Genomic DNA, 13,704 nt, shown 5'->3' on the forward strand with positions numbered 1-13,704 from the left:
GTGGCCCAATAGGAACCAAAAGTTATCCGACTTGAGTTAAGGGCCAGACTCTAGTTTCACTCCTTTTTTCATAAAGATCTCAAGATCTCCATTAAACACACTACCCATACCACACATGATATCACCTAAGTTCTTCTCAGCCCTCTACCAGAAGATAGAAAACATCAAGCCTCTGAGAGGCCCCAAGATAGCACTTTTTTGGGAATGGATGATCAGGTTTGTGGGTGAAGATGTTGATGTGTCAGAAATTTTTGCTGATCCTCTTCAAAGAATTTCCAAGCCATCCACTCCAGTGAATGGAACTGGCCCTGTGTCCCTTTACGTAAACTTTCTGTGGCTAAGATGCAGCATTTGTGAAGAAAATCACAGGTACTGCTCATGGCACAATTTCATTAGCCCTTCCCCACACAACGGCAAAGTCCAAAGGACCTTTAACAAAGGAACAAGCCTTTCCCTAAATGAATTATAGAGACTTGCATTCTGTTAGCCAAGGTATTAGATTTTTTAAAATCAAGGTATAGGGTTTGCATAATTTACTTCAAATTTTGTCAGAACAAAGTCAAAAACATTTACAAGAGAAAAAAAATGATGACTTTTGACACTTTATTTTGAAATAGTGGTCACGAATTTATTACTAGTCTAGATTCTGATAAGAAGTGTTCCAGTGGGAAATGGGGAGTGATAGGAGGTTCAGACCTCTGTAGGGACAGAGCTTTCTTCCTAAACCCCCCATATGATCAAGATAACTGGATCTGAGTGAGCCTGATCAAAAGTCCTTAGGTTCATTGAGTATCCCTCCATCAACAAGTTCAATGGGGAGGAGCAGGCTCAAAATTAAAATTAGGTGAAAGGCTGAGTCCCAACTACATTCAAGTCATGGGTAATGGGAGGAGGACCCTAAGACTTGCTGAGAAGCAAGCAGCTGAGTCCACACTGGCCTTTACTGGTGGCTGGAGTAAGGTTGAATCCACATTTGAACCAGATGCCAAGGAAGTGTATGCTAGGGGCAACCCTTCGCAAAATCATAAAGGTTTTTGGCACCTTCCCCCACATACTACTCAATCTCTCTTTGACATCCCTGCTTCTTCCCTGTCATCACCCAACCCCATAGGCTGCCAAAGAAAGTTTCCTCCCCTCAAGGAAGACAACATTCTTAGGACAAGATAAATCATATTTTTAAAAGGGACCCTGGAGAGGCATCTACCTACAAAGGCAGGACTCTAATGTTGAAATTCCAGGCAGTAAATAAGAGTGGGAGATGGAGTTGATGGTCAGCCAGGAATACCTGCAACAAAATCACCATTTCTGCTAATTAAGCTGCAACCAGGATCCTCCCAGGATGGCAATGGGGGAGTTCTCCACATGTGGAGGGAAAGTGAAACCTCATAACCAACTCTGTTCCTGAGATTCTCCATCCTTTGAATGGAAGGGGAGTAGATTACTAATTCACTCTCAACCTTATGCTAGCCTTAGTGGAGGAACATGGCTCTCCCCTTAATATTCTGGCCCAAGCAAGGTAAACACTCTTTCCTTTGTTCCCTAATTTAGCATAGCTGAGGCAAGGTTAGAACATTTAAACAAAACTTTGAAGTCACAGGGATGCCAACAGAGAAACCAGCATGAAGCAGAGTCCAAGCACCAACTGCAGATGGCTGCTCTCCAGGACCCATATGTCTTGGACAATCCTAGCTCCTGATCAGCATCCATATGACAGGCAACATCTTTGATACCCACATGCCCAGTGGCACAAGCCTGATCATCTTCCCTCTTCAAAGTCTAGAACCAAGAAAGAAATCCAAGGAAAAAGGAAATTCCCACTCCCAACTAAGACCCTTCTTCCCAGGCCCAGCTTGCTTTTGGCCAGATTATTGGCCCTGGAATGTCCACCTTCTCCCCTTAGGAGCTCCTGGTCATACCAGCAAAGCACTGACACAGGACTTCTTCCCCATCAGTGCATGGGTGCCATTTCATGACAGAGCTTACCTGGGACCACACAGGAGCCCCACACACCTCCTCTCACCTCTGATGATGCTCAGGCTCTAAATCTTGTTTCTTTCATGGCAAAAGCTAAGGATTCAACAAGACTGGAAAATTTTATTCTTTAACATTCCCTGCTACAGAAATCAATAAAAGCAAGTCTCACATACTCCGCTTTATAGAAATATAATAAGTTCTAGAGATTATCACATCATCAATCACCCACTTCATCATCTCTGAGAGCACCAAGGGTTGCAAAGGTATGATCCCTGACTATGGGCTAAGCCAAGAGCAGCTACCAAGTCACAATATCCAGGGCAAACTTCACACCCAGCCACTTAGCAATGCTGTTGCCTGCTGTGTTTAATTAGAAGTCATGTGACCATGAATGGGCCTGTATTCTTTCACCATTTTCAGTGATGAAATGGAAGGGATTAGTGGCTCAGCAATCCCCCTCCCACCCCGGGAAAGATGTGAGCCAGCAGTTCTGCCCTGAGCCAAGGCCACTTGGGTCTGGTACTTTGCTCTAACCCAACAGGAAAGGAACCCATCCCCACCGTGAAGCAGAAGGCAAGGATCAGCCTCATCACAGCACTTCCCCCTCTGCCTGCTGTGCAGCTCCCGTGGGCTCCCTGACAGGGATCAGACAGGTTCTTCTTTTCCTCCCTCATAGCCACTCATGCAGAGGCCACATATCCCATACATTCAGTATGTACCCTTGGTACAGAATTGAATTTAGTCAAATAAAGGGTGACTTTAAATTTTTATTTGAGCTATGGTTAACTCAGAGCTGCCCATTCTGTCTTCCACTCATTTACCAATTTGTAGAGCATCTATTGCAGCCAGGCACTATGGAGACACCAGGGTTAGAGCAGTGAGCAAGACAGACAAAGTTCCTACTCTTATGGAGATTACAGTCTGGTGACAGAGGCAAACAATTGGCCAAATTTGCACATATATATTAACTCCTGGCTGGAGAAATTGTCAAGGGAGAAAAAATGGGGTGAAGAGCAAAGGATGCTCAAGACTGAGCCTTGAAGAGCTCTGATGTCTAAAAGTTGGGTCAAGTAGACTATAAAAGAGCATCACAAATGGCAAGAAAAGAAGCAGAAATGTAAGCCATGGTGGAAACCAAGAAAGCAACATTTCAAGGTAGAGAGTGTACTAGGCAATGTCAGACAAGTGTCCTTGGATCTAATATTATGGGAAGTCATTCATGATCTTAGTGAGAACCATCTCAATGTCAGGATAGAGGCAAAAGCTCTGTTGACGTGGGCTGAGGAGTAAATGAGGGACAGTGATTGTCACAACTCTTTCAAGAAATTTTGCTTTGAAGGTGGGCAGAGATCTAAGATGGTAGCTGGAGGGAGATGTAAGTTTCTGGAAGATTCTGCTTTAAGTTAGGAGAAACTAGGTAATTAGAGATTTGTACAATAAACTAAGAGACAAACAGTAATGCACATGGATATTAATGTTGCCTAGGATAATAGCCAAGAGTGGGCAAATGTGGCCAAGAGTGGGCAAATATGGCCAAGAGCCTCCTCACCCATCAGTAATGAGGCAGAGGGACCAAGAGGTTGGTAAGTGGCAATAATGAGGAGGTGACAAAGCTAGGTGGCAAAGCTACAAAGCAAGAAGGGGTTTTACAAGACACAGGAAGAACAATGGTATGGAAGGGTCAGTGGTGAACAAGGAGAACCCCAGACCCAACCCCTGAGGTACATGGGGTAGGGGAGAATGGCAGCCTTTGAATAGGGGGAGAGACGTGCAGATCAAGGCAGGTGAGCTCCATAGAGGTCAGGGGAAGGTTTGGGAGGTCAAAAAGAGTGGGGAATGGGGTTGAGATCAAGGACTCACAGAGCAGTAAGATGTTCACAGCACTAAAAAAAGAGAGGATCACACTAAGAACTTTTTAAAGACACCATAAAAATAACCAGATGTAAATGATCTCTTGGTTTTCCAGGCCACTCTGGATATTCCTTCCAAGATGCAAACAACCAACACTTGACCCCATGCCCTATACCTGTATTTGCTTAGGCATTTGCATAGCACCAGAAGTAGAGGGAACATTTCCAAGAATAAGTTTCCCCTTTGCACTTGACTTTACTTTCAGCAAAGTAGCTCAAACTAATATTTCAAGCAGCTCTTGAACTCTTGCAATGTACAGGGCACTACAGGGAAACAAAGTTAAGGAAGGTATAGCCCTTGTCCTCAAAGAGCTCATTATCTAGTAAAGAAGAAGAGACACAGATATGAAATACTAGAACTCAAGGCTGACTGAAAAGTGGGAGCCCCAAAGGGACAGGGCAGTGTGGTGTCACGTGACTAAGGGAAGCTCCATGCAGTAAATAGAGCTTAAAACAGATGAATTACTCAAGACTGTTGGAATTTAGACAGCCAAGAGAGGGGACTGGGAGGGCATTGCAAATAGAGGCAAGGGCACAGACCAGGACAAAGGAAGGGCCTGGTGACATCAAAGGGCCAGGAGAGGTATTAAGGACTTGAACTGGGGCAATGAGGTAGAGTCAACTAAAAGTGAAATTTTGGAAGAGGTAAGGATAGTATTTGGCTTCTGTTCAGATGTGGAGTGTGATGGAGACAAAACTCATCTATGGATAATACAGATGCCTGGTTTGTGTTGGCCCAAAGGCCCTGATGCCACTGTCTCCTGTTTTCTCAGAACAAGTTCCAGGGTTTTGTCTTTGACATCGTGACCAGACAAGCTTTTGACATCACCATCATGGTCCTCATCTGCCTCAACATGATCACCATGATGGTGGAGACTGATGACCAGAGTGAAGAAAAGACGAAAATTCTGGGCAAAATCAACCAGTTCTTTGTGGCCGTCTTCACGGGCGAATGTGTCATGAAGATGTTCGCTTTGAGGCAGTACTACTTCACCAATGGCTGGAATGTGTTTGACTTCATTGTCGTAGTTCTCTCCATTACGAGTAAGTGGGCAGTCAGGTGGTGGGGAAGCCCCACCTCTGCTTAGGGGTCTTTGGGATACTCTTCTAAAACCAAGGAAATAACCAATGAACTTTTTGAAATACATGTTTATGTTAGAAGAACCCTGTATTTGCGGCTTTCCAAGAGCAGAAAGTTTTAAATGTCTTGGGCTACTGTCTCAGTGAAATGAAGAGGTTCTATTGGTCTTCTCCATGCTCACATGAAGTGTTTTCAAGTGCCTACTGCGTGCACAGCCCATGGCCAGAACCTCAGGGGCTGACAGGGAATAATCATTCCTTCTGAGAACCTCAGACTGTAAGATGATGGAGCCTCCAGCAGACCTTGCTTTTATGGTCTTGAAAGCAGGGGGCGGGTGGTGTAATGTGAGGTGAGTCTTAAAATATGTTCTGGAAAAGGAGGTGGGTTGCCATCAAAGTGAGGAAAGACTGGAAGGAGATTGTTCAAAGCAGATTCTCAAGTCTAGGGTCTGGAATTAAGTCTCTACACAACTGTTCTATTAGGGAACATCAGTGATAGAAAAGTCAAGATATCAATGCCAAGAAATTAAAACCCTTAAGGCCCAGTCTGGGTGTTGTTGAATGACAGGTCCAGTATTTTGGGCCCAATGGTGTTCAGAGAATATTACTAGAGTTAGAGGCTAACATGGGGAATGGAACTGCCATGATTGAATACTTACTAAGTTCTGAACGCTGAGCTGGGCTCCATGAATGTTCGCAGCCTCCCTGTTGAGCAGGTGTTATTATCCTCATTTTATACATTTAAAATTGAGATTCAGAGATCAAGAATATTATGCAGGGTCACAGAGTTTCCAAGGGGTGAAGCTGAATTTAGACTAGGCTCTGATCTTCTAATGAACTTGCTGCCTGTCACCAACAGCCAAGAGACTGTCCCTGGACTTATGGTTTAAGTGAAGTTTGACCCTATAAAGGCCAAATCACAGCTCACCAGCTTCACCTGGCATTATCAATGTATATTGATTGGTTATATCCTGACCTGCTTACTTTTCATGTTGGGGCATAGCTGTAGATTTAATTTCCCACTGATTTACTACCAAGAGCTGAGAGTATCTAAATACAACTTGGCAGCATTCATCAACCTCCCCACCTTGGTGCTGAAACACAGCCTTTGGTTGCATGTATTTCTGGGGATTTCAGTTTGTTTTTGTTCCTGTTTTATTCTGATATTGCTGCTCTGTTTTCTAATACTTTATTGAGGTATGATCCACATGTAAAAAGCTGTACATGTTTAATGTACACAACTTTATGAGTTTGGATATAAGTATACACCCATGAAACCATCACCACCATCAATGCCAGAAACATGTCCATAACCTCCAAATATTTCCTCCTGCCTATTTATTTATTTATTGAGTGCTAGGAACACTTAAGATTTATTCTCTCAGCAAATTTTTAAGTAGACAACACGGTATTGCTAACTACAGGCACTATGCTCTAAGTAGAGCTCTAGGATTTATTCATGTCACATAACTGAAAGTTTGTACACTTTGACAAGCACCTCCCCAATTTCCCCTCCTCCCAGCTCCTGGAAACCACCATTCTATTCTCTGCTCCCATGAGTTTGACTATTTTAGATTCCTTATATAAATGCAATCATGTCGTTTTTGTCCTTCTGTGTCTGGTTTATCTCACTTAGCATAATAGGAGTTTTTGTTGGTTGGTTGGTTAGTTGTTTTCATTTTTGTTTTGTTTTGTTTGTCTTCCAAAGTGAAAGATTCCAAAGGCTATTTTGATTTTATATTAAAGAAGGGAGCTTGTTTATGTATCAGAAATACAGAAATAAAACATAGCCAAGTACTTAGTTCTGTGATGGGGATATCTGAACTACCAGTTCCTGTGACTTACAGGGTAGCACCATCCGCTGGGGCAGGAATCCCTTATAGAGCTGGAAAATAAGCAGAAAAACCCACTATATCAATCTTTCTGCCTTCTCTCCTTACCTCCCTTTCTTCCTTCTCACCAGCAAGAGGCAATTGGATATCTAACTGTTACAAGTACAAGCACTCATTCTCCCTTAAAATAAGATTCTGGAGCAAATTAAAATATGCTGTAGACCAGTTGTCTGGCAGAAAATTTTACCAGAGTATATAGACAAATAATGTACCCTACACTATGGGAACATGTCCTAATTAAACTGGAATTTCACAAAAGGTCTTCCACAAAGATTTTATAATCCAAAATTATAATTATTTCCCAAGTCCCATTATACTTTCTTCCTCTTTCCAACACAATATTGTGACCCATGTGCACAACCACAAAGGGCAGGTTAGGGGAGAGGGCCCAAGGAACCCGGCAAGGAGCGAGAGCTTGCTGCTACATCCCTCACCATTTTTCCTGTGAGATGTTGAACTTCTCTTACCTAAAGGCCTTGCCTCATCTTTGGTGGAGGCCTTTGGTACAAATAGGGTTCCCCAGGTCCCCAAGACTAAGCTTCAAACATCTTCAAATTAGACATCACATAGAGGCACATATACATTCTTTATATTTCCAACTTTGTTCTTAGTTGGAGTTGGGGGCAGTAACTGACCCCCAAAAAAACCGTATCTCCAGGCCCTAACATAAAGTTCAAACACAGCTGGAACCAAACACAAAAACAAAAACAAAAACAAATTAAGCCATTGTGCAGACAGCTGGCCATTCAAAGCCATTCTACTTTAGCTGTCAGCCAGTTGCCCGACTCCTCAGGCCCCCTTGTAATTAACACCAGACTCCATACAATTAGCCATGGGACCAGGTGCCAGAAACAGAGTCAATCTTCACAGTAGGAGGTAGGGAGAGGAATCACAGGGGGTCATGGCCTTCACAGAGCACAGGACCAGAGAGGAGGAAAGGGCATGACCCAAAGGCTGCAGTATCAGGGAGGAGCAGAGTCTGTGTCATAGGCAAAAACAGGCCAAAGACTGTGGGCCTGTGGAATAAACTGCAATCACTTCCGGCTGAACTTGGCTGCAGAAGATAAGTTTTTGACTGTGGAGGTTGACCAAGAGGATGTTCTGGGTGGAGGCAAGATAACATGGTAGGAAGGGTAAGACTGATGAGGAAGAGAGGACTTATGCAATGGGCGTTTACTGAGCCCCTACTTTGTGCTACCTACCGTGCCAGGCTCCGAGGGCCCAGAGTCCTCAAATATGGATGCCCAAGTGGCGGTCCATGCCAAGCAAAGCAGAGTACCATCACAGCCAACTTTGTCAGGTCTCACAGCTGGAGATACTAATTAGATAATTTCCCCCTTCTTTTAAAGGCCTGGTTTTTTCTGCAATTCTTAAGTCGCTTCAAAATTACTTCTCCCCGACACTCTTCCGAGTCATCCGCCTGGCCCGAATCGGCCGCATCCTCAGACTGATCCGAGCGGCCAAGGGGATCCGCACACTACTCTTTGCCCTCATGATGTCCCTGCCTGCCCTCTTCAACATCGGGCTACTGCTCTTCCTTGTCATGTTCATCTACTCCATCTTCGGCATGTCCAGCTTTCCCCATGTGAGGTGGGAGGCTGGCATCGACGACATGTTCAACTTCCAAACCTTCGCCAACAGCATGCTGTGCCTCTTCCAGATCACCACGTCAGCCGGCTGGGATGGCCTCCTCAGCCCCATCCTCAACACGGGGCCCCCCTACTGTGACCCCAATCTGCCCAACAGCAATGGCACCAGAGGGGACTGTGGGAGCCCAGCTGTGGGCATCATCTTCTTCACCACTTACATTATTATCTCCTTCCTCATCGTGGTCAACATGTACATTGCAGTGATTCTGGAGAACTTCAACGTGGCCACGGAGGAGAGCACCGAGCCCCTGAGTGAGGACGACTTTGACATGTTCTATGAGACTTGGGAGAAGTTTGACCCAGAGGCTACTCAGTTTATTACCTTTTCTGCTCTCTCAGACTTTGCAGACACTCTCTCTGGTCCCCTGAGAATCCCAAAACCCAATCGAAATATACTGATCCAGATGGACCTGCCTTTGGTCCCTGGAGACAAGATCCACTGCTTGGACATCCTTTTTGCTTTCACCAAGAATGTCCTAGGAGAGTCCGGGGAGTTGGATTCTCTGAAGGCAAATATGGAGGAGAAATTTATGGCAACTAATCTTTCAAAGTCATCCTATGAACCAATAGCAACCACTCTCCGATGGAAGCAAGAAGACATTTCAGCCACTGTCATTCAAAAGGCCTATCGGAGCTATGTGCTGCACCGCTCCATGGCACTCTCCAACACCCTACATGTGCCCAGAGCTGAGGAAGAGGCTGCATCACTCCCAGATGAAGCCTTTGTTGCATTCACAGCAAATGAAAATTGTGTACTGCCAGACAAATCTGCAACTGCATCTGCCACATCTTTCCCACCATCCTATGAGAGTGTCACTAGAGGCCTTAGTGATAGAGTCAACATGAGGACATCTAGCTCAATACAAAATGAAGATGAAGCCACCAGTACAGAGGTGACTGCCCCTGGGCCCTAGTGAGGACACTCCAGCCTGAATATGTTCAGTTATGATGTGTCCTTCTGCTCTGTGTTAACTCTTTCCCGCTACAGATCACACCCAGCTACAGCCTCGGCAATGCATGCCACTGGTCACAATGTCAGAACTGGGCAGGGAATGCAGCTGGTAACCACCTTTGAAAAAGCCCTCATACACAAAAAGGAGTCAGAAGCCAAGAGTACTTCCACTGTGATTTCCCTTCTGAATTTCAATATCAGATCACGAGTTCTCTTACTCTCCGGAAAATATCCCTGGTCCTTTTATTTTGATTGTAATCAGATTATACTTACTGAGACAAACTTCTCAGGACCAGAACTTCCAAAGATATAGAACAAGAACATTACTTAAGGTGCAAGGTAGTCCTCTGTGAAGCACCACATAGAGATTGGCAATGTTATTTAGGATTTTGCATGACTGCATGTGAGAGCTGTCGGACAACTGCTCTGACCCAGCGTAACACCTGTGGCCCATGTCTTGAAAAACCTTTGCGATATCCATTAAAATTATTATTTTTAAAGGTATGTCCACACCAGTGTTATATCTTAAAGCATCATTTTATTTTTCTTTTATTTCTGTGATACTGACATGTATCATGAGTCACTTACCCCTCACTTTCTGGGATCTTGATATTTTTCGGTTTGAGATTGAGGCTGGGTGGAGCAGGAAAGAGCGCTGTCCTGGGATCTGGAAATGCCAGTTGGAATCCTAACTTTTCCACTGATTGCCTGGCTGACCAGGGCTAAAGACTTTCCCCTCTTAACTTCAATTTCCTCACTTGTAAAATTGGTGGGAAGGGAAGAAAATGAATGCTGTCTATAACCTTCACGTCTCATGTTGTAGAACTCAATGGTGCCTGCCCCATTTATATGGGAAAAACACTCTTCTCTGAGGCTGAAATGGCTGGACCTTTCTGTTGTGTAGCTAAAGAGGCAGCTTCTGAATACATTCCAGAGTCTGTTCACATATCATAATCAGACATTAAGGAGGAGAGTTTTTACATTACCCGGCGGCTAGGACTCCATAGTTAGTATAATCAGAAGAAAAAGTATAATCATGAGAATGATGATCCAGTATATAAAAGGTATGGCCAGTAGTTTCTTTCATTCATCCTGCAAATATTATTAATTACCTAGTATATGATGGGCAGTGCTCCAAGAACAAGAGATAAAATAGGAGTTAAGCCCCCAAAAGATTAATTGTATGAACTGAATGGAGTGAGAATTGTCAGAGGAGTTTATTTAGGCCAAAGGCGCATTGCAGATTTTGAGATGAAGGAAAGCAGACTCCCTATGACAACAGAAGACATAGGGATTGTAATGACAATCATGATCTTCATTAACTCTTGGGCCATTCCCAGCCACAATCACAAAGTTCAGGCCAATTCATTGGATATATATTTGATCATTTCATAAGATTTTCCATTTGCATAATTGCAAAGCACAGTGGCTGATACATATCACATGCCTCAAGGATACAGATTTGCTGAGGCCTTGCTGTGCCTTCTCTGTCTTTATTAGCCCATCAGAAGTCAAAGAGGCTTTCAAGGGGCTTATTGGGAGTTGGCAGCATCCACAGATGCAGGTTAATAAGATGATGATGGGATAGCAGAGGGCCCAAGGCATCTCACCACAAATCAGCTATTCTCTGAATGCCTAATTTATTCTAAAAGATGAGTTCAACCAAATAGCTCTTCTTTTCTTGTAACACTGAACCAGGGAGCACAGAGACTGACTGTGCAGCTTCTTCAACATCTAAATCCCATGTGGATTTACTAGCCCAAGTGTTTATAAGACAGCTAAGTGGACAAAGAGTTTGGGCACAGGTTTATTTTTACAATGATATGTGAAAGAATTAAGTGTGCCCAACCATCAGACTGATTCTGTTAAAGTAGACGATACTATTCTCAGAAGTATTCTTACTTTGAGTTGAATTATGTTCCCTAAACATAGGAACATAATTCAACTTTATGTTGAATTATGCTTCAGGTTGAATAATGTTCCCTAAAAGGGTATGTTGAAATCCTAATCCATAGTACCTGTGATTGTGACCTTATTTGACATTAAGGTCTTTGCAGACATAAACAAATTCAGATGAAGGTGAGCCCCAATCCAATGTCTGGTGTCATTAAAATATGAGGGAAATTTGAACGGAGACACACAGAGAGGAGAATACCATGGGAAGATGCAGAAAAAGCACACACAGAGAAAAGACAGCTGTATGAAGACACAGGAAGAAATCGGAGAGATACATCTGCAGGCCAAGGAATGGCAAGGATTGCTGAAGCTAGAAGGAGGCACGGAAGGCAAGGGTTCTCCCTTGCAGGCTTCAGAGGGAACACGGCCCTGCCAATTCCTTGATTTTAGACATCTAGCCTCAGAAATGTAAGAGAATAAATTTCTATTATTGTGATCTACCTAGTTTCTGGTAATTTGTTACAGCATCCCAGGGAAACTAATACATTTCTCATTTTTTCTACACAAATGCATTTCCCAAATTGTAATGGGAACCATTGGAAAAGGGATGCAATATATACATCTTGCATGACACGGAGTTTTTGGAAATGTATCCAAATGCAAGATTATCTTTTGAAAATTTCGCTAGATCCAGTTTCCAAGTTCACCTGGTGGTACAACTGCAAGGTAGGAACTAGATTTCTATGCGAGCCAACCTGAGAGCCAGAGCTACCTTCTGAACCCCACCCACAAGAGATAATACTAGAATCTCTCTGGACCAGAATATGTGAGGATACCTTAGCACTGAAGGGAGATAAGAGACAGGACAGCCGGGCGCGGTGGCTCAACCCTGTAATCCCAGCACTTTGGGAGGCCGAGGCGGGTGGATCACGAGGTCAGGAGATCGAGACCATCCTGGCTAACATGGTGAAACCCCGTCTCTACTAAAAATACAAAAAACTAGCCGGGCGTGGTGGCGGGCGCCTGTAGTCCCAGCTACTCGGAGGCTGAGGCAGGAGAATGGCGTAAACCCGGGAGGCGGAGCTTGCAGTGAGCCGAGATCGCGCCACTGCACTCCAGCCTGGGTGACACAGCGAGACTCCGTCTCAAAAAAAAAAAAAAAAAAAGAGACAGGACAATGATGCTGGCTATACAAATATCTGAAACCTGCAAGTTCTCAAAAATATGCCTCCACCATAAACACCACCCTAACTTTTTATACCATTAAACTGCATAACACGTAGACACAGATGGCAAATTCAGAACATCCAGTTAACACAGAATAGTAGGTATAGGCAGAGCCCTGGTGTGCTGGAGCATTTGCCTAAGACAAAAGTGAAGTCACTTCTCTAAGTGCTAGGGATGCAAAATAAGATAGAGCTTCAGTCTGGAGTTGAAGACAGGCTGAAGGCTTACAAATACATTAAGAAGACAACTCTTTTGTTTTTTTCTTTTTTTAAAATTACACTTTAAGTTCTAGGGTACATGTCACAATGTGCAGGTTTGTTACATAGGTACACATGTGCCATATTGGTTTGCTGCACCCATCAACCCGTCATCTACATTAGGTATTTCTCCTAATGCTATCCCTCCCCCATCTCCCCACCCCCGGCAGGCCCCAGTGTGTGATGTTCCCTGCAGTGTGTCCATGTGTTCTCGTTGTTCAACTCCCACCTGTGAGTGAGAACATGCGGTGTTTGGTTTTCTGTCCTTGTTATAGTTTGCTTAGAATGGTGGCTTCCAGCTTCATCCATGTCCCTGCAAAGGACATGAACTCATCCTTTTTTATGGCTGCATAGTATTCCATGGTCCATTTTCTTAATCTAGTCTATCATTGATGGACATTTGGGTTGGTTCCAAATCTTTGCTATTGTGAATAGTGCTATAATAGACATATGTGTGCATGTGTCTTTATAGTAGCATGGTTTATAATGCTTTGGGTATATACCCAGCAATGGGATCACTGGGCCAAATGGTATTTCTAGTTCTAGGTCAGAAAACCGCTTAAATTTACCCATGACTCAGGTTTTTCATTCTTGGGTATGAAATCTAGAGAAATCCATGCACGCATATTCCAGGAGATATTTACAAGACGATTTCTTATCAATATTGTTCGTGATGGACCCAAATTAGAAACAACCCAATGTCCTTCAATAGTAGGATAATTTAATAAATTGTGGTATTTTTAAATGTAATTTTATGTAGTAATGAAAATGGATGATATACAGCCTCAAACAAGTCTAAAAAGGAACCTTATTAAATGAAAGAAGCCAGACACAAAACTATATCTACTCTATGATTATATGAGTGCC

At 43.6% G+C, this 13,704-nt stretch overlaps 1 protein-coding gene across 3 annotated transcripts in view; it reads left to right on the plus strand.

The window, feature by feature from the left end:
- Window positions 1-9,419, plus strand: part of SCN10A (sodium voltage-gated channel alpha subunit 10) — a 97,772-nt gene extending 88,353 nt beyond the window's left edge. For all 3 annotated transcript variants that reach the window (XM_025376287.1, XM_025376288.1, XM_025376289.1), the window contains 2 exons: window positions 4,658-4,928; window positions 8,206-9,419. In XM_025376287.1, coding sequence (XP_025232072.1) covers window positions 4,658-4,928; window positions 8,206-9,419 — 1,485 coding nt within the window. The remainder of the gene's footprint in view (window positions 1-4,657; window positions 4,929-8,205) is intronic.
- The last annotated feature ends 4,285 nt before the right edge of the window (window positions 9,420-13,704 follow it).

The sequence above is a fragment of the Theropithecus gelada genome, chromosome 2 (assembly GCF_003255815.1).
Source record: "Theropithecus gelada isolate Dixy chromosome 2, Tgel_1.0, whole genome shotgun sequence".
NCBI classification, from domain to species: domain Eukaryota; kingdom Metazoa; phylum Chordata; class Mammalia; order Primates; family Cercopithecidae; genus Theropithecus; species Theropithecus gelada.